Source organism: Sturnus vulgaris, chromosome 16, assembly GCF_052056855.1.
Source record: "Sturnus vulgaris isolate bStuVul1 chromosome 16, bStuVul1.hap1, whole genome shotgun sequence".
Lineage (NCBI taxonomy): Eukaryota > Metazoa > Chordata > Aves > Passeriformes > Sturnidae > Sturnus > Sturnus vulgaris.
The window spans coordinates 10,388,586-10,412,040 of NC_142258.1; the positions used below are offsets into that span (position 1 = coordinate 10,388,586).

At 41.2% G+C, this 23,455-nt stretch overlaps 1 protein-coding gene across 1 annotated transcript; it reads left to right on the plus strand.

Annotated features, from left to right (window-relative positions):
• Positions 1-362: 362 nt before the first annotated feature.
• EMP2 (epithelial membrane protein 2) lies at positions 363-19,686 on the plus strand. The gene is made up of 5 exons (XM_014894620.2): positions 363-568; positions 14,702-14,813; positions 16,817-16,910; positions 18,249-18,395; positions 18,951-19,686. The coding sequence occupies exons 2-5, from the start codon at positions 14,736-14,738 to the stop codon at positions 19,133-19,135; spliced, it is 504 nt and encodes a 167-aa protein (XP_014750106.1). The 5' UTR covers positions 363-568; positions 14,702-14,735; the 3' UTR covers positions 19,136-19,686.
• The last annotated feature ends 3,769 nt before the right edge of the window (positions 19,687-23,455 follow it).

Genomic DNA, 23,455 nt, shown 5'->3' on the forward strand with positions numbered 1-23,455 from the left:
CTTGCCCACGGTGACGGGTGGCACCGCCGCCCCTCGCTGTGCGTGGCTCCGCGGCACGGGGCCCCTCTGCCTCCCGCGCTCGTACGCAGCGGTCACTCCTCCGGGAGGGACAGCTCACACGGAAGGCGGGGGCCGCCCGGGGAGCGGGCCGAGCGTCCGGCCGCTGGCATCCCCTGAGTCGGGCTCAGCCCGCCCTGTCCGGGTACCGGCGGGGGCAGCGCTGCGGGGACCGGCCCCGGCCGCGGGGGACGGCGGCCCGAGCGCCCCCGGGGAGGGCCGGGCGGTGCGCCTGGATGCCCGCCCGCCGCCGAGTGGGAACGGGCGGGGAAAGTTTCTCCTGTGCGCGCCCCGTCCGTCCGTCCCTCCCTCCGCGCCCGCACACTCTCACAGACACACACACACGCTCACGCCCCTATCCCGCCGCCAGCGGCCGGGGGGCACTTTTGAAAGCCCTTCTGGTTCCACACCCAGCCGCCGCTGACATCATTCCCGCAGGAGGGCGGGCGGAGGCACCGCCGCCGCCGCCAGACGGTCGCAGCCCCGGAGAGCTGCCCGCCGGCCCGCGCCCGTGAGTAGCCTCGGCCGGGCGGGGGGCGCGGGGGAACGGGGCGGCGACGGGGGGAGCGGGCAGCTTCGCCGGCCAGGGGAGGAACAAACCGCCAGAAATGGGGGAAAATTAAAAGCAAGTGTTTGTTTACTACGAAGCACATTTCATTTCGGTGTCTGCGGTGCTGCGGGCCGGCCGGGGAGAGCGGTCCCGGTCCCGTCGAGCCCCGGCCCCGCTCCCTCGCCCCGGGCGTCGGGGAGCGGGACAGGGCGGGCCGAGGGGCTCCTCGCCAGTGAGTCCCGGCTGGGCCAAGCCCGCAGAACGTTCGCGCTCTTCACGGGATAGTTTCTGTTCTTTTCTGTAATGAATTCTCAGCGGAGTTCGCGTGTGTTGCAGTAACGTTGTAGCAGTTCTTGGCAGATCTCCCCCAGTGGAAGGAAAATATACTTAGATGTAATTCAGTGCAGATTTCGGTTTATGAAGTTTTTGCCAGCATTAAACGTTTTTCCACTTGAGTCAAACTGCAGTTTTACTCGCTCGTGGTTTTTTCTATATGTAATGCCCCACTTACATCGGGGACGTTGTGTGCTGGATACTGGGTAGGCAGCTCTCAGTAACGTGAGTTGTCTTCAATATTGAGTTTTGAATTTGAGAGGTCAGCTCCTTGTTTGGACATTTCTAGGAAGAACAGTGCACTGCTGTGTGTCCCTCAACAGACTTATCCACGACTTGCTCTTACCCACAGAATGCTGCCGTCAAGAAACCTGCAATTCAGCCTCTCTGTTAATTTCTTGGCAGGAATACATGGTGCAGGAAGGTCTTTTTTATTTTTTTTCCTCCCAGCAGTTGGGAATAGTATGTAAAAGATCAGTAATTATTGCAGTAGAGCATCTTAGAAGTATCTTCTGACTTGATAGAGGGCTGTGAAGAACCCACTAAAATAGCTGTGAAATCCACATTGAATTTTGTTAGGAACTTTGGAAGTAAATAGCTATGGTTGGCTCATCATCAGAAACACAGAAAGTAGCTCTTTCTCTTCATTACTTGCAGACTCTGTATTTACAGTGCTGGTGTGTTAACTATATAAAATAAGCCTTCTCACCTGCTTGAGCAGATGTTTTCTGTGTCAACTAAAAATGGTCTATAGTGACTCCTTCATCCAGACCTGCTCTCAGACGTTGAAGACTTTGCTGTCCATGTAGTTCAGGAAAGAGCTGTGAGGCTGGACGGCTGGGACTGAGGTGCCAGGTGGCTGCAGATGTGAGCAGGCAGGAATCCATACAAATAGCAGGGGACTGTTGGATATGAATTTCACAGGGGGGAGAAACGGAAATTGCAGTTTGCTGGAGAGTCCAGCAACATTTTTGTAAGAGAGTTCGTGACAAATGCCATCCTAAGGAATGCAGCTGGGGTACAGGTACTTGCCACACTTGGTGAAATCAAAGTGGGAGTGGAAACAAAGGCATATGGTAAACATGGCCACCAGAAGCTGATAGGAATTTATTCAGCATAAGATTTAAGGACTTCACCTTTGCTTCAAAGACATTGAAAGAAGGAACTCTTGCTGTTCTCTGAATCTCTTTGTGAACTTGTAGAGTTGAGTGAGGAGATAGACTGTTGGGATACCTGAGGGAAGAAGATTCATGCTCCACGCTGAATTAAGATGTGTACAGATTGTATCATGCCAGCTGCGTGGCTGACAGGGATGTTACCAGGTAGCTGTCTGCCCAGCCAGGAATCCAGGAATTACTCTGCTAATAGCCATCAACATTAACTGGAGTTGAAATGCAGCAATACCATGAAGACTCTTAGGAGGTGTTCAGTTTCTTGTTAGTATGCTCATTTGGGAAGGAAAATGGTGTGTTAGTGTAATTTCAAATAAAAACAACATCCAATCAGTAGACAAGACACTACTGGTGTTATATTCTTTATTTGTGGTCTGGAAAGACTTCTATCGTAAACACACAAACAGTGTTGATTATGCTATGAATCTGCCAGTGAGGAAAAACAGTGAGTTTTATTTGGTTACACAGATTTAAAACCTTGTTAATAAAGGAAGTTGTTCAACAGACTGAGCAGGTCAAGACTGAAGTCTGCTGCAACATTATTTTCTTAGACAAAGATTCTGTCTCCATTCATAGATGCTGGAGTAATTGTTGCTGGCCAACATTGCTTAGAAGAAATGAACATCTCCATTTTACACCCACTTTCAGTTAATGCATTTGACCCGTCTTGATTTATTAACATCTCCTGCTTCACAGTTGCTTTGTCTTTTACTTCCATTATTATGGCTTTTATTTTGTTGTCTTGTTTGTCTCAAGGCTGTTTCCCATCTCAGGTTTGACATTCCTTCAGTGATTAGAACAATATTGTACTGATGAGTCCCATATGGGTATTTAGAGAAGCAAGACCTTCCTCTATTTTTGCTAAGTATGTTAGGTGTAGGCTGTCTCCTTTCATAATGCTATTTCCCTGTCATTTAAAAATGAGATCAGTGGCAGCACAAGGAGACTTCCCTTTTCATCTCAGTGGCTTCAGTATATTTTGATTTTCCACTGGCACTTCACATTCTATTTGTGTCTTGAGCATCATGTAAGTCATGATATCCCCACATAAATCAGGACAAGAATGTGTTTAATTAAAGAGATAAATAGGTGTCTGGGGACAAGGTCTTTTATACTGCTAGCTGGCAGATGTGCTTTCCAGGTCCTCCTCCATCTTCCTGTTGGAAGAAGACCCAGCAGAATGAGGTACTGTGTTATACAGGAACTAATAAGAAAGAGATTTACTCTGAAGTGAAGCAAACACTGTATGTAAAATCCATGTGATACTTCAGCACAGCCAAATTTGAAAGTAGAAAGGAATGCACAGCTTTTATTGACATCACATTGGTCTCAGAGGGAATGCAGGGGAACATAAGCACAGTGCTAAGGAATTCCATTCATGGAGCTGTTCAGTGTTTGTTAAAGTTTGCTTGTTTTTTGGATGCTCAAAGCAAGTCATGATCTTTGCAGTGGAGTTTCAGTTTTTGCTGTTTTTTTGTTAAAAACTTTATTGTTTTAGAGAGCAGATGATTTCGTAAAATATATCTCAAAATGCCAGGTGATGCTTATGACTTCATTAGGAAGATAAGCATCATAATTATTAGAAAATAGATCTTGCTGGGTGAGACTCAAAAGAAAGCCTGATGGCCTGAATTCATCCATCAAAGGAATTATTATTTCTCCACTGAATGAGGAAAATGTAATTACACCTTTTTATTTTACCAGTGAAGTTTCATGGGCAGGTTTAATGATGGTATGTGCATGCCAGGTGAAGCCTCATAATTTGGGTGTGACCTTAAAATACAACCCTCTGGCTGTATAGAGATTTTCACAGGACTTGTAGGTGGAGCAGAAAGTGGACTGACTCAAACACCCCTTAGAGATGGCTATAGGATATATATTTATGGTTTGCTTCACTGATTGTTAAACACTGCGCTATGTTTGGAATTGCATGGGCTGCAAACAGCCGAGGTGGGCAGTATGAACACTCCCTCGGGTGTTTGTTTAATGCAGGTGTTTAGTGTCCCAAAATAGATCAAAATTCTGGCCTTCTTCCAGACAGAAAGAGACCTTCCAAAGGCCCTGGATGTCTCTGCTGGGGTGCATGTGCTGCCAGGTGAGCTCTGCACACTCGCCTGTTCTCCAGGGCTTGCAGTGCTCAATCCACTGAAGCAACACACCTGCTGTTTAGTTCAAAGGCAGAAACAAACACAAGTCCAAAGACTGCAGAGCAGTCTGTGAACAACTGAATGGCTCTGGCTGAGCCTGCCCATCTGTCAGGGTGTTTGGTGTACCCTTACCTGGCACTGTGGCTGTGCAGTGACCCAGGCACTGTCCAGCCTAGGTAGAGCAAAGTGACCCAGGGGCTGAGGGGACTGGGCTGTTCCATAGAGCAGCCAGCGTAGAAGAGCTGTGCTCTGTGTGCTCAAGCAAGGCATAGAAATCCTTCTACCTGGACTTGTAGACTCCACAACTTTAATTGCACTAATTACAAATTATGGTGTAAAAATTGCATTCTGGAGGTAGGCTGACTACTCAGTGTAATCCCGTGCTACAATGTTGCTGTCAAACAAAGTAGTAGTAGTAGTAGTTGTGGAGAGTTTGAGCTTTTTGTTTATAACCAACTGTTGTACCACCAATAGAAATGTGTTTTCACACTCTTGATAGATGATGTGTAAACTCTGAAATAACCAAAACCAAAATTTCTCAACACAGAGCTAGTCAAAGCCAAATCAAAACAAGCAGTTTGAAATTTTTACAGCAGTGAATGCAACACATTTAATTGCTAGCGATTTCCACAGAGCATCTGCCAAAGTTAAAACAATATCAGCTTTTATTTCTACAGAATTAAATGCATTGCTTTCAATCTGGACAGACAGATCTTTTCTGCCTTTGTTTGTTGGTTAATTAGGTGGAACATCATAAATCACTTGAGCTGTTCTGTTGTATCTGGAATAATCTCTGGATAAGCAGCAGTCTGTAGTCAGTAGAGCCCAGTGTATGAGGTTCGCTCAGAACGATGTTAATGCTGCAGGTGTGCTTTTTTTTCCCTTTTCATTGACTGAGGACACATTTTATCTGTCAACCTGATACAAAGGTCTGGTATTTATCTTGGTCTGTCACTCCCTGCCCTCCCAAAGTATTGAACAGAGACACTCTCGACACTGCAATGTGGCCACACAGTGATTGAGCAGGGGTGAGGCCAGGCCACACCTCAGTTCAGCTGTTTGTTTCAGGAGCAGGTTCCCAGGAGGGTTCTCATAGCTTGAATAGCTTTATCAGAACAGCCCCGTGTCATTGTCCCGGCTCCATGGAGCCACTGCTTCCCCAGCCACAGGCAGGGCTGTGCCAAGGGCTGCAGAGGGCTCTGTGCTCCCTGACCACTGCCCTGGGGGGCTGGTGGCCTTTAGGTCACCCTCAGAGAAAGGGCACAGGCCGTGCTCACTCTTGGAGGCTTCGCTGCCCAGCTGAGAAAGGTCCCTCCAAGCTGGCTGTGTGTCATGATCACAGTGTGATGGGTGTGTGCAGTGGTGTTACTGCACTGCCCAACAGCCAGCGCTGTCCCTGCACTGCCAGCAGCCCTCGGGGCACGGCAGAGAATTCAGCTGAGTGCCAAGGGCATGGCTGCCATTCAAAAAGCCTGTTGTGAAAATGAAGTTGTTGAGAGGCTGCACAGGAGAGCAGAGCTGCAGGTCCTCTCAGGACAGCGGGTCTATTGCCCTGCTAGCACACTCCCTGCATCACAGAAATCCCTTCTTGTGGAGGATCTTGTGGAGCTCTCTTTTTCCTATGCTGTGGTGATTGTAAGGCTGTTCCAGAATGTGACAGCTCTAAGAGTTGTAATTTACATCCTAAATGTGCTCACATCTGATTTGTAGCCATTTATTTTCATCTCTAAGTTAAACAGTTCTTTTTCCTTCCATGTGTTTGCCTTGACCTGCAAGCAAGTACATCCCCATTCTGTCTTGATCTTTGAAAATGAGCAAGTCAGGACGAGAAGTTCTTGTCTTTTTAAGCTTAGGAAAACAAGCTTAAAGTACTTTTAGACCAGCTTGATTGTTAAGAAGGTTTTAATGTACACCACAGCTTTGTTTATATTGAAGTGGTATCTGGTGCACAAGCAAACTAGCCGAACAGAAAGCATGCATTGAACACCTGAAAAGATGTGTGCTTTCTTTCATTTTCCTAGAATACAGTTAAGCTCTACCCATACATACTTAAGTTACAAACATTTTATAACATGTTTTGCACATGCCTTTGTAAAAGCTGACAGAAAAGCTGCAATATAAAAGCAGTTACTTTTTTCAGATTACTGCTGGGTTTTCTCAAACAATATGTGCCCTTTGAGAAATCCCTTGAAGCATGGGGTGTCTGTGATTAAAGACTATTTTGTTAGCATTTGCCAAAGGCATGTGATGCTCAGTATAAACTGAAGATGGAAGGGTGGATGACTATTATGAGGATCAGAGACTAATTGCAACCCTTTTAGGTGTTATTTAGTAATATGGCAGCTTACCTTACACCACTGTGGGTTGTGTTGGGATTAGATGCAGAAATAGAACATCTTAAATATGAGATTATTATTATATAGTATAAAATTACAATTATAAGAAAAAGTGCTTTAGGGAAACAGAAGAATGTGTAAAACATTTAATTTGAGGATGGTGTGATTTGTGCTGCTGGAGGAGGAAAGACATTCTTTTTCTGCTGACCACACATAAACCCTCTAAAAAGGAGTTTTAAGCAGATGAAGTCTTTACGACATTCATTCAAATATGTCTGTCTGTGTAGGCAGCTGACTTCTGTACCTGTAAAATTGTCTTCTTAGCATATAGTGGCTAATAATGTCTCTTCCAGGTTTTGCTGGACTATTTAAATACATATATCTTGAAGTTTTTAAGCTTCAGGCTATTTTTTAGGATTTTCAGGTAAGGTGTCACAAGACTTATGTTCCCGGTTTGTGACACTTCCCCACCCCACAACAGGGTATTGTGTCCCTGTGTTCCCACAGGTCCTGCTCATTTTCTTCTGCTGAGTCTGCCCACAAAGGCTTCATGGCAGAGTGACTTTCCTCTTCAGTGCACACAGCAGGGCCACAGTGAAAGGAGTGGTAGGGCAAGTCTAAACCCAGTCCAAACTTGTTTGCAAATAAATGATGACTGCCAGAGTTGCAGAAGTGGCAGCAGTGCTGGCATCCCTAGGTCAAAATTTTATTAAAAGCATTCCTAAGGAATTAGAAACATCAACTTCTTTGGGTCTTGATACTCAAAGCTAGAATGTTGTATTTTTACTGCAATTTGCTTCTTGGTTTTGTTTGGAAATGTATGGAGCAGCAAGGTTAGAATTTCCTAGACTTTGGAGTTCTGGCTTGGTAGCATAGATCTGAGGAGGACAGGGTGAGAAGGGAGGAAGTCTGGAGATCTGAACATCCCCTCACACAGAGGTGACAGAGCTCGTTCACTCTAAGTCTGCTGTTGCTCAGGCAGTCCCACCAGTATCAGCAGGATGGACAGACATCCAAACACTGTATAAACAGAAGGTTTTATTAAGCTATAGGTGCACATTTGTATTAGTTATGGTGCACACAAAGAGCAGATCTCAGGGCTTTGGTTGCAAGGCATGATTTTCTGAAAGAAAAGAGATAAAAACTAGGTCGTACTGTGTCTTGTGAGTTTCTCTCCAAGCCCCTGTATTTCACTATCAAAACACAACAAATTGACTGCTGTAATTGTGCTGGAGTTGCTGGGACTTAACACTGCCTGCTGCAAGGGCACTAATAAATCTCAATCTGATAGGATGACCCTACTTTATTTTCTGCCATTGTGTTAAAAAAGCCATAAATGTCATTCAAGTGGAGCTCTAGAAAAGAATGTGGATTAATCTTTTGCTGTATAGACTTTTTTTTTTTCTTTTTTTTGCCTTCATGCAGAGATTGGGTGTGGGGAACTTTGATTCATTTCCTTCTGATTTCCTTGCTTTGTGAGGAAAGACTTTGAAAAGCAGGTGGAAGTGAAAAGCTCTCTTCCTTCCACATAAAATAGGTAACATAAAGAGCTGTGGGCCTTGAGTGTGTTCTCAATTAAGCAAACAAAAAGAGCTGATGGTCTCTGTGCCATCTAGAGGCTCACAAGGACACTTAGCTCTCTTGATTCCAAAGTCCTGCTTAAAGCAAGCAAGGACCTGAAATTTTATTTCCTGTAAAACACGCATTGTTTTTCATGTCTAGCTTCACAGCAGAAGCAGTTGAGGAGGAGCCCATGTGCTATGTAGGCTGTTACTTGTACTTGGCATTTCCCTCCTGGGTCCCCATTCAGTTTTGCAGAGGTGTAGTCAGAGCCATCCAGCGCTTCTTGGAGGTCTCCACACTGGCTGCAGAGACTGGTTGAAGGAGGACATTCCATATCTGTATTGACTGTTAGTGGGGTAACACCTGAGCATGAAAACAGGTCACGATTTGAATGTACACTTGAAGAGTGTTGGTGTTCCTGACTGTTAAATTAACTCAGACAAAAGAAATAAAGAAACTGGAGTAAGTTGTTTCAACTGGTGCAATTATTCTCTTGATATTACATTTCCTGATTTTCTCGTCCTTTATGTTGTTTGATGTGAAAAACAAGGTTCACTTTCCTGGTAGATTTTAAAAGGTTTAATAAAAGACATTAAGAGAGAAACAATAAAGCAAAAGGTTATAACGGCTGGGTGCTTGGCATTCAGCCAAGAGCACACCTGCTGTTTTGGAGACATCCCTTAAATTCATCAGCCCGTTGCATATTCATAGACCTATCATGCATTTTCAAACTTTTCTATAAACTATTTTCTATATTCCAGAACTGTTTTACATGGCCACTCCTTGAGTCTGCCTTTTTAGAGCATGCGTGTTTCGTGGCTGTGGTTTTAATTTATTTTTCTTATCAGTCTTAATCTGGGCTGTGGTCTTCAATTTCTGTAGATGGTCAGTGCTAGTAACTGGTATATCAGTAGCAGGTGTCTTCACTGGGTGTTATTTAACCAAGCAGATAGCTCACTTACTACAAAGAAATTTTATTAGCCTATGTAACTCCTAAAGAGAACTGTATCTTAAAATCCATTTCAACACCACACATACAGTATCCACCCTAATATTTGCAAAAAAGCGAATACCATAATATGTATTTCTAACATTTGATATTTAGGCATTAGAGGATTGTTGAAATCCTCAAAACTCTCGCTGGCTTTGGAGAAAGTCTGCTGTCTAAACTTCGCTTTTGTTTCCAGTTCTGAGAATCACACAAGAAAAATAGAACCCTTCATACTTGATTAAAAAAAAAAAAGAAAAAAAAAAAAGAAGAAAGTTAACAGTATCACTCTGTTTTTCAAAAACCAGGGAATTTTGTGCAAGTTTAGAGATAATGGTACAGGAAAAATGTGAGCTAGATTCTGAGTTCTCTGTCATGAGATACCATGAGATGTGGCACAAGAGCAAGCCTTCTGAGCAAAACATGTAAATCCAAACAACTTATGATGCATCACAAGACGACAGATTTCTCATGCTACAAGCATACAGACTTTTTCTTCTAAATTCACATATTCAGACTTAATTATAGCACTGAGGGGCAGAAGAATTGATAATTAAGGTTTGCTTTGATTCAGTTTTACACCAGTGACCTCAAGAAAGTTCAGCTGAACTGAATGCTTATTGATGGCCCAAAGACCTGCTGTTCTAGTTGCAATGAAACATCTCAGTGCAGAGAGCTGTGGGTATGGTAACTTGTTTAGCAGGATCCTCTGCCCCTTGTTTTGGGTGTGTCTTTTCAGCGCACTAAATGTGGGTGTTGAGAGTCTGCACACCCCCAGCCTTGGTGTGTGCAGAGCAGGAGCTGTTCTGCAGAGATTTCACCAAGTGTCTAAGGGTATGAACCAGGATTGTCTGTGTGGGCTCAGATAAAGATGATAAAACCCCCTGGCTTGATCTTAGGGAGTGAGGGCAGCAGCCAGTGTTGGAGGGTAAGCTTCAGCCTTTCCAATGCAAATGAGCTCAGGATAAACATACTGCACTATGTATTGCTGGTTGCAAAAATGGAGTATGCACAAACATGAGCAACAGCCTGGCAGCAGAGTTGAACTGCATGGGAAGAAAGGAAAGCGTTTGTTGTGGAGATGACATCTGGGTTGGAAAGTAGTGATAAAACTTCTGTTAAGAACTGTCAAAGACTTTAAATTTTTGCTTGCTTGCTGTACTAAACAGCAGAAAAAACGTAAATAGTCATGTTTCTTTGTACTGATGGACATTAAAGATAAACTTTATCCTGAAGATAAACTGAGGCTTTTCTGCACGGGATGTGTTTTTGTGTGTGATATGACATAGGGAGACAATCCAGTTTTGAAACACGGCAGTTTCACAAATGTTGGAAACCCTGGCCTTGATACCTTATTTTACTGTGCAGTTCTGTGGTGGTTGTAGAGTCTTATCCTGAATAAACGTACTTGTCTCTGCATGTCCAGGAGATTATAGCAGAGGCCCTTCTTGGCCACTTCTTCTAAAGCTCATCAGGCTCTCTCCCGTGTTAAGTGCAAACTACTGCTTCCAGAAGTCTGCATTACTGAAGAGATTCAGGAGAAGTGTGACTGCTGCATTTATCCTCCCTGTGCAAAATGGAATAACACTGGAGCATTACTTCTGCACTAATTGAAAAAAAATGTGTTATTCCTATAACTGGCCTTCTGTTTTCAATGTGTTTTCTCTAAGTATCCTGCAGGTTAATAGCGTTTGTGGGAAACCTTATTACCACAGCAAATCTGGATGTGTTCAGTGGGATTCCTGTAATTTACTCTTTCTGGATCCAGTGGCAGTCTGCACTTGCAGTTCAGCCATATCTGACCACTTCTGCCTTACCCCATCCATATCTTGTGAACTGGTATTAAATGCTGAGGCTTGCAATTGAAGGAATTGATGTTGATACCCAATGTCATCCTTACTCTAACCCCCTGAATCTGTTTTTAATGGCACATATGATGAGCTAAGTCAATGATTATGTTCTCTTTGTCAGAGCTTTGCTGGAGATTAGTACAGGGAGTTCCTGAAATAGCTGCAGATTGACAGGAGAGCTGAGCTGGAAGGAGCCTCTGGAGGTCTCTAGTGCAGACTCTGGCTCCAAGCAGGGGGTTAGATCAGGACGTTCTGGGCCTTGCTTCAGTCACGTCAGGAAGATGTCCAAGAATGGAGATCCCACAGCCTCATGGGCCCTGTTCCAGTACTTAATCATGCTCATTGAATATAATTAATACTTTTTTCACAATTGGAATATTCCTTGTTGCAACTTGTAACTCTTGCCTGTAGTCTTTTCATCACGTACTTCTGAGAAGAGTGGCTCCATCATCCTAAGTGTAGTGTGTCCAAAAAGCTTTTCTCACATATTTGTGTGTATGTAAAAACTACTAAAAGAATTCAAGCCACTTTGGGGAATGATGAACAGTATCTGTTGCATCATCCCCCCAGTCTTCATGCCTAAAGGCAGTGTACTTAAAAGTCATTAACACCTTGACCTGAGAGCATGGGGTGTTTCAACTGCAAATGAGAGAAGGTGAAAAATCACTCTGCCCAGGAAACAGTTCATGTTTATACCAAAGGTATTAATAAGTGGATAATACCAAAGTGTTTGGTTATTAATAAATTAGTAAAATAAGAATTCTGAATGTTAATGCAAGTAGTGCTCTGTAATTGTATCCTTCCCTTGCTCATAGGGAGAGGAAAGGAGCTGCCTGCTGCTAGGAGAGGTTCCCAGGAAGGTTCTGTCCTCAGAGGATTGGGGAAGGAAGAGCTTCTGGCTGAGGGAGTAGAAGAATCTCGAGTCTGCACAGTAAGGTTTTGAATTCCAACATTCTGTGGAGTGGAGAAGGACTAGTAATTCTTTCTGAGAGATGAAATCCAGAATTTTTGCCTAGAGAGGGATGCGGATTCTGTAGTAGCATCTGGCATGTTGCTGGCTGCATCTTGGAAGAGCTCTTTGCTTCCTGCCCACAAATCACATAGAGTTTCTCTGGAAAACCTTCCTCCCTTCATTATTCCTTGTGCAGGCTGGGATGAACCACAGAAACTCCTGGGTTTCCATGGGAAGGGAAAGTTTGTAGGAGTGATTGAGGTCTGTGCACTTCTGGGATCCTGCTCAGGCATGACACATTGAATAACCAGTTCTTGTTGTCTATTCCTGGTATTAATTACTTGGAAATGGTTTGTCTCTTTCTTTTCCCCCAGTGTATTTAATTCCTGTCTCCATGTGTCATTGTTTAGCAGTGTGTGCACAGAAGTTGTAGCAGCTCATACAGGGAGCAGTTGCCAGCAAGTCAGGAGGAGGTATCTAAAGATGGAAGGGTCTTGTAACAGAAACATCAGACCTTTCTACCTTTCTTACTGCCTTCCTTTTTTTAAATTTTTTTTTAATTTTATTTTTTTTAATTATTTTTTGTATTTATTTATTTTTTTTTAAGACAAAACAAAAATCTCCTTCATTTAATCTTGGCTTTATTTGGGTAAAACAAAAAATGAAAAACTGTCTTCTCCTCACCAGCCATACATGTTTATCTATCCTGTCTGAAACAATTCTCTTTATGGCTGAAAACAGCAAAACGAAAACATTCACTTGATTGAAGATAAAGTGGGTTCTTCTGTGCTGGCAAGTCTTGCTTTTGCAAAATTGGTTTTAATTAGGTTACATTTTTTGGTGTCTTTACTTCATGTAATAAGATGAAATTGTATTGTTATGCCTAAAATAATACTGAGTACAATTTGGTCCTCTCTCCTTAAATGGCAGATGATTGTTGCATTATTGAATGCTTAGATACCATCTGTGCAAGAAATGAACCTCAGAAAAAAAACAGCCACAAGACAAGAGGGTGCTGTGCAATGACTGGTACATATCACAGTGAAAATATTTTGATGTGGCATTATACAAACCCACAAAATATCTTCTTTTCCTTTCTTCTTCCTTTCATTCAAGCAAGGCTCGATAGGGAGCTCTGAATGACATTTCTAGAAGCAGAACTGGATTCAGAGGACCTTGAGTCATGCAGTAGAGTCAGCTCACTGGAGGAAATTGCCACTTTGTTCTTCATTGGGGCCGAGAAGGCTGAGTTAAAGAGGGGAAATGGGAAGGAATACACACTAGAGTAGCTGCTTTTCCTATTTTAGGGTTTGACTTGGCTTTCCCATTCAGTCATTCTAATCAGATACGGATATTAGGCTATCCACTTATTTTTCACAAAAGCACTTTAATACTGTTTGCCTTTGAGCTCATTATAACTCAGTACTGCAGTGGAGATGGAGAGGATTAGTCTGGAACTCCTGCTCTCTGTTCACTGAGTTATTATGCTGTCAATTGTCTTTTTGTTAAAGTTTTGCAGAGTAGTTATTATTGGCTCTGATGAGAGTGCCACTGGAGCTGCTTTAAAAATGCTGTCAGAGTAGTCCTTTTATTTCTTTTTATATATTCATGTGGTTCATGATTCCAGTAAATGGCAGTAGGAGAGAGGGGGTTAGACATGGAAAAAATCAAGGAAGTCTTAAAATTAATAACTGCCCTTTCTTCTGGATATTTACTGTGTTATGTGAGTGGCATAATTTGACATCGTAGAATGTAACCAAACCAAAGGGAGAAATATGCATGAATGTTCTGATGAGTGACAACATGCAGATGATGTACAGAATGGTGCACCTTAACTGCAAAGATCTGCAAGACTGCAGATTCCTTATAGCATATATTAATTGGCAAGAATTTCTGGCCAAGAAGAAATAGATATGTCAAGCAATTGCATTTTTCTGTGTATTAGTAGCAGTAGTTTTCCCTAACCTATTTGTTATGTGCCCACAGATTTCCTAGAGATTCCAGTTCAATACAGTTTCTGATTCTCTTGTACATATGAACGTCTTTTTTTTTTCACATGAGATGCAACATTGTAATAAGTGGGTTAAATAAGATATGAAGGTAATGGGTAGCCTACAGAGAGTATTAAGAGACTGAAATAAAATAGCTAACTGGATTATTATGTGACTAATGGGTTATTCAGCCCTACCAGTGAGAGCAATATATTGAGGAATATGGTAGTCCTTAGTCATTATTCAATGGATAAAGCATATAAGTGTATAACAAAGGATGTGAGGCCTAAGGTACAGCATAGGTGTTCCTAAATCTAGGAGGTAGTTCTTGATGCACTTAATTTTGTTCTACAAGGATTGCTTTGAAATCTGGTTCTTCCTTCTTTAGAAGGATGGTTGAAACAAGACCTTACTGCAGTCAGTGGAAATATTATCATCACTGTACATGAGGCCGTAATTTAAAATGCACTTCTCTAAAAGCCAACATGAAGGAATTTTCCTTGCTTGCACACAGAATGAAACTTCTTTGTGTGTTTATTCACTGCAGCCATCATGCTGGAAGGTTGCAAAATGCACCTTTTGGCTTCATTTCAGGTTGTGATTCATTTTAACACCCGTGATGCCAGTTAAGTGTCTGCAGAGAGAGAACATGTGCTGTGGACTCAGACTGCATCTGAATGTTACTGTGTCTAACAGCATAACTGCAGGTTGATCCACTGACAGCTCTTAAAGGTTGTTCATATACTTCCTTATGTTCAACAGATTTATCTCAGCCTAAAGCCTCCCCAGAGCAAGGATGCTGATTCTCCTGGCCTTCATTATCGTGTTTCACATAACCTCAGCAGCGCTGCTGTTCATCTCAACTATCGACAATGTAAGTGTCATTTCTTCTCGGCGCCTCTCAAACACACTGCCATTTCTTTGCTTCATAAAAACTGAGATTTTCTTCTCTAGTCTTCAACTTGCTTACTGAGGAGACTTATGTTTGTTAGGCACACTGGTGTCCTAAGACCTTTCTGTGACACAAATGCCTTGGGTGTGCATGTTGCTGGTGGATAAGGCTCTCCATGGCATCTCATTGTAAGCTCGAGGCAGCAGATCCTCTGCCCTGGGAGACACTTGGGCAGGGAGGATGTTTACAGGGTGGAGCCCTGGGATTTGATTCAGCTGGATATGAAGGAGAGAGGGGGAGAAATCCACTGTCCTTTTGTGTCAAGTACACGAAGTCAAACAGCTGGTGATTAATGTGTGGGGATAATTTCAGTCAAGGTGGGCTTTGCCTCACAAGATGCCCAAGATGCCCAATTAAATAATGAGAGACACTATGAATGTATGTGTCCATTAAGCTGAAGCAGCTTTAGCACAAAACTTTAGAAAATTTTATGTTGCATTCTTTAAAAATTTCCATGTTATTTTTGTGATAAGAAACAATCTACCCTCAGATATTTATATCTAGCTTTTAATGGAATTCTCCATTTTCCAAAACAGCCCACTAGCCTGATCAGAAGTCTGTGCACTGGAATCTATCTGTGAGGTCTGATGTATGTACAGGCTTTTGATATTAAAAAATTTGCTGCTGAAAATACTGTTCAGTGAAGACCAAGCTCCAAGTGAAATGATGTGTTGCCCACAGCATTTTATTGCAAAAGTGTACAAACTCAGGTGTTACATTTTAGTCAGCTGGTTGACTGTTTCATGGAAGTAGGCCATTATCTGAGCACTAGAGCAGGTTATCTTTCCATTCTCCTTGAATATTTAGAAAGCAAAGACAGTGGACAAAGCAACATAATCTTATTTCAAATCTGCTACACACAACCCAAATTATTACAGAAATAAAAGCCTATACACTCTGCTTTTGAACAATTAAAAACTTAAATGGTACCATCTTCTATTAGATTTTATATTATGTATCTATATATTATATAGAGCTCAGAGCTGAAAAATAACGTGTTGAACTTGGACTGTAAAATCCAAATCAATGGCATCCTGAAAAAGTAATTATTTTTCTTAAAACACAATGTTCTGTTTGTCCATATGCCTACTACCATAATATAATATAGTTTTAACTCCAGTATTATTTGCAGAGCTGCACAGTAAGCTCTGAGGCTTCTGGAACGTCTATTTAAGCAGCTCATCCTACCAGGAATCCTATTTAAAAGTTGTATTTTGTGCAGCTCTAGTCAAAACAAAGGCCTGGGTAGCTATTGGAATGGGAATGGGTTTCCTGAGGAAATGCCACTTGTGGAGTGCTTGTCATTTTCCAAGCTACTGTAAAAATCTGCTCAGACACTGCATTTTGCCTTGAATGTTAAAACCTCCAAATAGAAATACCGCAGGAGGATCTTAATTTGCCAGCCATTACCAGACAGATGCCACAGTGTACCTCAGCATGGCTGCACTGCATTGAGATTAATCACTTCCATGGCAGGAAGCAGCACATCTATAAAGGACTTCTGTTTCACAGGTGATGCCATTTCCTGCAAATCAGCAAATGCTGTTCCTTCAGAGAGGTGTGCATCCTAAACTGGGGTCGGGGAGAACAAAGCACATCTTGGCTAAGTGTCTCAAGAAGTGAGCAATCACTGAATATACAAAATTTCTGCCCAAACGGTGGAAATCCCTTGTGCTTTGGGATGTTTAAGATTCCCTTACCTACTTCACAGAGATCTAAACTGAGAATGATGTGTGGATAATTATATATCCTTTATCCCGAAATGCCATGAGATCTGGCATTTCATTTGAGTGGTTAAGTATCAGAAATGAACAGAAAATTGTTACAGCTGATGTATGTGATCAGTAGACACTTGGACAACGAAGGAGTTTTGTGGGTTTTGTTATTTTTGCTCCCTGTAAGAGCCCTTTACTTTTGTTTTGCAGGCCTGGTGGGTGGGAGATAACTTTTCTACAGATGTCTGGAGAATGTGTGACACGAATACGAGCACCTGTATGGCTATCACTGATGAGTTCCATGGTGAGTGTCTCTCCATTCCTGTGTCTATGTTCCTTCAGCAGAGCTGGTGAAATTGCTATTAAATTTACAGGGGCAGCTTTATAGTTCTTCAAAAATCTGCATGTACTAACTAGGCGGGTCTTGTAAAAACTTTAATATTGTTTTTTCATTGGAAAGGCAACTGTTCTAACAGTTTCTGTGAGAGGAAAGCAGAGGAACTGTCATGTGCACTTAAGAGACCAGTGCAAGAGAGTAAACACAAACTACTAACATTGACTGCTAACAAGTTCTTAAAAAAATTAGGTAAAAACAGTGAAGTCATCTGAAGTGATAAAATTTGCCTCAGAATTGAACTTGCAGAGAAGAACCTAAAAATACTGTATACAAGAATGGAGGAAAAAGTGGAAGAAAATACAAGCTGGAGTTTTAACAAGGAAGTCTTAATATACAGCCTAGCATAACATCCTGCTTTACAAAATTTGAAAGTATTCCCAAATGTTCTATTTATTTTTTGACTTTCAATGTGTGTGTACACTAAAGAAGTAAATAATTTGAAGAACCATGTACCCATGAAGTAATTTTGTTTTCCAAGCATCAGGTTGGTTTAGGGCCTGTAATGTGCAGTGAGCTGATGCACTCCACACAGGGTATCTCAGCTGACCTGGATTTAAGGGTTTGCATTTGTTCTCTATATTACTGTGTGTCCACTGCAGTCAGGTACCCATCCTGGGGAGATCAGGGGTGGCTGAGGTGTGTCTGCTGCTCCCAGAGCTCCTGCCTGCAGTGTGCCTGTGCTGGAGGAGAGGGGCCATGGGAGCTCAGCTGTGTGGCCCAGCTTGGCTACAGTGGGGCTGCAGATTTGCACACAGCAGCTGCATGTGGTTAAAAATGTATTGGTTACTTCAGCTCCCAGTTACAGGGAAGTAATGGACAGGATGAAAAACATGAATGAGAGGAATCTTTAGTGTCTAGGGTGGGTATCCTGTCTGGTTACATCTTCCTGGACAGAGCTGCCTCCAGGTCTGGTGGGAGGCTGGGGTCTGCATTTGGAAGCTGTTTGGGACAGCTGGCAGTTTCACTGTGCTTCTAGGACATTGATGGCAGCAAAAGGTGGGGTGTGGCAGAGGTAGTCTCTTCAGTGTTTTCATTCAGTTTGATGGGAAGCTTTTAGAATCTTTAAGGCACTGGCTGTATTAATACCAAGGAAGCAGAGGAGACCAGCCTGTGCAGTGCACACACAGCTGCTTTGCTGCATCTTCTGAACTCCTACTTACACAACACAGCTCTGCCCCTTTACTCCTTGCAGGGAGAAGGCAAAGAGAGAAATTATTTGTAATCAAAGCTGCTTTGTTTTTGCAGAGTATCAATCAATTCAGGCTGTTCAGGCCACCATGATCCTGTCTACAATTTTCTGCTGTGTGGCATTTCTGGTTTTCATTCTTCAACTCTTCCGTCTAAAGCAAGGAGAAAGATTTGTGTTAACCTCTGTTATCCAGCTCCTGTCATGTGAGTGATTTTTCAATGCTTTTGACTTGAATGATATTTTTGTGAAAGTAGGAAAGGGGGAAAAGGTTTCAAAAAGAACAAGCTGCATGAGAACTCTGTAGTGCTCTTGAGCCCATAGCTTATCCTTCATAATTGCTTAAACAGTGAAATATATAGGCAGTTAAAGCATGGATGTCATCACTGCTCAGGATAAAGTAATTTAAACTTTTAAGTGAAAGAATTTGAGATTCTGAACTTCTTGAACACACTAAATACCTCTCTGTTGCAGGCAAGTACTCACTTTGTTTTTTGTCATCTTAAAAACTACCCAGATGTTCAGAATAATTTTCTGTTCACTGCAAATGACATAGATACACAATAGCACTTCAAATTTGAACCCTGCCAGATAAACTAAAAATATGTCTTGGAATGCTTCCAGGTTAGTTTGAGGATGGAAAACGAGCATCTGCAAATAAAGGACATTGATGGAAGCAGCTGACAGAAGAGACAGTAAATAGTTGTGTGTATTGATAATATTTTAGGATGCTGACCTTGATTATTTTCTTCCTCTTGCAGGTCTGTGTGTTATGATTGCAGCTTCCATTTACACAGACAGGCATGAAGACCTGCACCGAAGCAATGGATATGGAATGGAAGTTTCCAAAGGCCAATATGGCTATTCCTTTGTCTTAGCCTGGATTGCATTTGCCTTCACCCTGATCAGTGGAGTGATGTACTTAGTATTAAGGAAGCGTAAATAAATGTCAGCACCTAGTTATTTCTGTCACTGCAGTACAAAACCAAATTCCAGTAACCATTTTGTATATAATCATCTACGTGGTTTTGTAGTAAAGGTATTGTTTCTCTAAAAATGTACTGTGTTCTTGATATGAAACAGAATTAAAAAAAGAAAAAAGGCAGGTGAAATGAAATGCCTGGCACTCCAGGTCAGGGGTCAGAACAAGACAGATTTCATCATCATAAATGGTTCTCCTTTATTAGACATTAGCAGTTTGTTCCTGGCCTCTAGTAGATTACAAATAAAGCTCGCACAAATTAATTTGTAAGCAATATACTATGTTCCTGGACCAGATACCTCTCTTTGAAATATGTTAAATAAATGGGTGTGTAAAAAAAATGAGGCCCAGATGACAATGAAAAAGCAAACTATTCTAAAGCCCAAAGCTGCACTCAGAGCGTCTGCCCTGGCTCAGGACCAGTGTTCTGCTCTTTATAATGTGCAGTAAGTGTCATCAAGTTTTTATTAAAACCACTTGCTCTGCAAAAGTAAACAAGTCCTTTTTGTACTCCAGCAAATGTTTCTCTTGATTGTCTTTCACATTTAATTTAAGCACACAGAGCCTTTGGTGGGAGCACTTATCAGCCAAGTCCCTGTCCAGCGGGGGCCCAGCACAGCTGGGGCCGTGAGGAACTCCCCACCCCAGCCCTGAATCCCTTCAGCTTAGCCTTGGGCAGCCTTGCTGGGAGGGAGAAAAGGGAAATAGAAAAGCATTACTGTGCCTACATCTGCAGATTTCTAAGCAGACTAGTGATCAAGCAATGCCAAATTTAGGTTTTTACAGCCAAACTCAACATATTTATTACACTAGGCTTTTATCATGTGGTGATTTCATGGTTAATGTGTCCTGTACAAAAGCATTCCCTGAGTCTGCCCATTAGGAAATTGGCCTTTTAAAAATTCATTTTAAATTCCTTTGTGGATTTTACTGGAACTAAACACTGCTACTAAACAAATCAGAGTGCAATTACTATGCTTATGAATTCCAGGATAGGTTTCAAGATAAAATGACTTGGTGGTTTTTATTTTTCAGTAATTTTGTGGGCTAAATCTTTGCTCTAATACCAGGCTTAACTGCTCAGCAGTGTAATACTGGCTTTAGCTGATTATGATTTTGGAGATCAGTGTGGAGAATGAATGAAGTGGCCTATTCTGATTAGTCACAGCTTTGATGCTTAAGTACAGATCTGACTTTTGAAAAGCTCTAACCATTTATTTATTTATTTCAGTATATTCACTACAGCTGGCCCAATACACAGTAAAAAAGTAAATAGAGTTTGAATGAGGTATAACACTTAAAGGAGAACAAGTTCAGTATCATAAGACAGTGTAGCTCCACTGAAGTTAATAATTACTTCATTAGACATCAGCTGATGTAGTCAGATAATGAAATTTTTTGTTTTCTGATTTATCCTTGATTTATCACGAAGTAAAAGTTCAGGTGCATAGCTTTTTAGGGGCTGTTTCCAACATGAGTAATGTGCCATGTAGTTCCATCTTCATTCTTTCAATGTCCTATAATGCCTTGGCATGTGCTGCTTGTCTTTTGGGAGCAAAGAAATCCCAATAAGGCTGTTAAAAAATTAGGATGAGCAAGCAGGACATCACAGTAAAACTAATAATAATAGTTAAAAACTCACATCACTTTGAAGAAAAGGAATTCTCCCCAGTCTAACATCATGCTAGTATTTTGTCAGGTGTTTTTTCCTCTTAGTGGGAGTGCTCTGAATTTCAGTTTTTACCCTACTTTTTAAAAAAGTGTTTCTGTAATTTGCTGAATACATTTCGGGTTCAAAACCTGAGTTTTTGCTAGCAGGCAGAATTTGTCTTAAATAAATAGATGCAGATTTAAGGATGAAAGTAGATACTGTTAGCTAGGCATTTTGCTACATTTATTAAACCATGAAATGTTAGCTAAGCATTTTGCTACATTTATTAAACCATGAAATAAGAGAAATTTTTAAGCAAGTACGGATTAAAGCTCTAATATCTGGAGGACAGTCCTGAAAAATTCTAAGTTAAGTTTTTATGCCACTGACTTGCAGAGATGCTTCAGTTTCTTGCCTTGATAATGCTCAGGTCATTTGTAGAGCAAATATTTAAAATAAAGATATAAATATATATGAACACAGTTTAATTCCACAGTAAAAGCTCTGTCCCTTTATTAAAGTGAAAAGCACACACACAACAAACACTCTGATGCACAACACCTCCACTTTTGTACAAACACCAGCACGTGCATGATGCACACAGAATAGATGGGAATGTTCTGCACAGCAAGTGAACAAATACCAAATCAGTCTGAACTAGAGTTTGAGCAGGACAAACATATTTTAGGGTTTTTTTCTACCTTATATGCCTTTAACATATACCATTTTCTATACTCTATATATTCTGAAAATGTACATGAAAATAAAGTTAAAATGAATTCTTGTACTGTAATAGCAAACTCAATACATTTAGCAATCTGACCTTTTCTTTAAGCTTGGGATATATATACACAATGTTGGATGAGAAATAGTTGAGTATTTGTGTGAACAGGTAAAATTAAATTCTTCCTTCCTGTAGTAGAACCACAAGCTGATTATTTTGTCCTTTGTTGAAGACCTTTCAGGGTAAGCAGAGAAAATATTAGTGTATTGAACTTTTAAATGTATGATGTCAAAAGAAAGTCTTGAGTAATTCAAGATCCACTGATGTCTGAGGAGTTATTACTTATAAGGGATTTTTAAATTTTCCATCATTTGCAGAAACAGTCATATATTTTAAGATGAGGTTGAGTGCCTTAACCATATGAACAAATAATGTGAGAAACAGGCCAGTGACTTCTGTATCTGCTCTGGTGCAAGCTTTGGATTTGGACTGACGTGCTAACAGCACACTTGGGTTTGCACAGATCCATCCAAAACACTCTCCCATAGAAATAATTTCCCAAACTCCATAAAACTTCTCCCTTCTTATCATAATGAATAAAAGTGAAAAGCCCCAAATATTAAAATATTCACTATCAGCCGTGAATCTACCTTTATGTTTTTCACCCAGCAAGTAATCATCTGCAGTACAGGAAACAATCTTGGAAAAACAATCTATAATATTTATGTCAAGATACTTAAAAAACCCAAAAAGTTTGCTTTTATTTATGTATTCTGTTCAGGACAAGAGATGGGCATTACTTTGCTATACTGTATCTTAAAAAAGTATTGTAGGTCATAGGATCTGTGTTGCTTAGACATTAACTAGTTTTTTACCCCAGCTACATCAACAATTAATTTTATGTGGTTCTTAATGTGCTCAAAATTATGGAGGGACTGCTTTACTTGTTCTGTTCTTATCTTGAGCATTGTGGAATTTTGTGCCATTTAGCTAAACAAACCAAAGAAAAAAATTCTTCCTGTAATTCCTAAAGACAGGAATAAGTTGAACCACTACCTTTCCCAACACTAAAGACAGCTAAGAATCCTAAAATGATTGAAATAAAAAAATTAAGTTGAAAATTTTATTCTATTTTTCATTTCTTTTATATGTGCAATGATCCCCTCTGAAGTAATAAGATGAAAGAAAATGAAATGTGGAAGTAAAGTAGTTTTACAAAGAAGACTTCATTTTCAAGGCTGTAGAATGAAGCTTACAGAATTAATGGAGTAACATAACAGATTGTAACAAGTAAGAAACATGAAGTTAATACTGTCTGCAGTGCAAATAATGCTTGCATGAAACTCACTCAAGTAACAGTCTAGTACTTACCAGCAGTAGCAAACCACTCAGTAAGGTACTCTGAGTGTCCTAAAGAGTTCTTTAAGCAGTTATAGATTATATTATCACCAAATAGATTTTTTCATTGAATGACAAAGCAGCTCCTTTGGGGATGATAACATGAGATAAACAGCAAGGCACTGGAAGTGGCAAAGCCTTTATTTGCCTGTTTTCTTCCAGACTGAAGCAGAATTACTCCTAAGGTTTGAATGGAACAGACACAGTGATAACTGCATAGGGAAGCACATTTGGATTAGTTTCTGTAAGGGTCCATGACAGTCCAATCCCCCTCGGATTTTGTCTTAGTTTTGAGATTCTGAGAAGGGTCTTTGAACCCTTCAGGAAGCACTGCACAAAGGAGGATCCTTGGCAAGATGTGGATACCTGGAGGCAGACTGGCTATTGCCTGAAAGTCTAGGCACTGAGACAAAACCTGTTGTTAGTGCACCAACAAAAATAAACCACTCACACTACTTTATATTCATACTAACTTCATTTAAATGTCTAAATCTTCATTTAAATCTCTAAG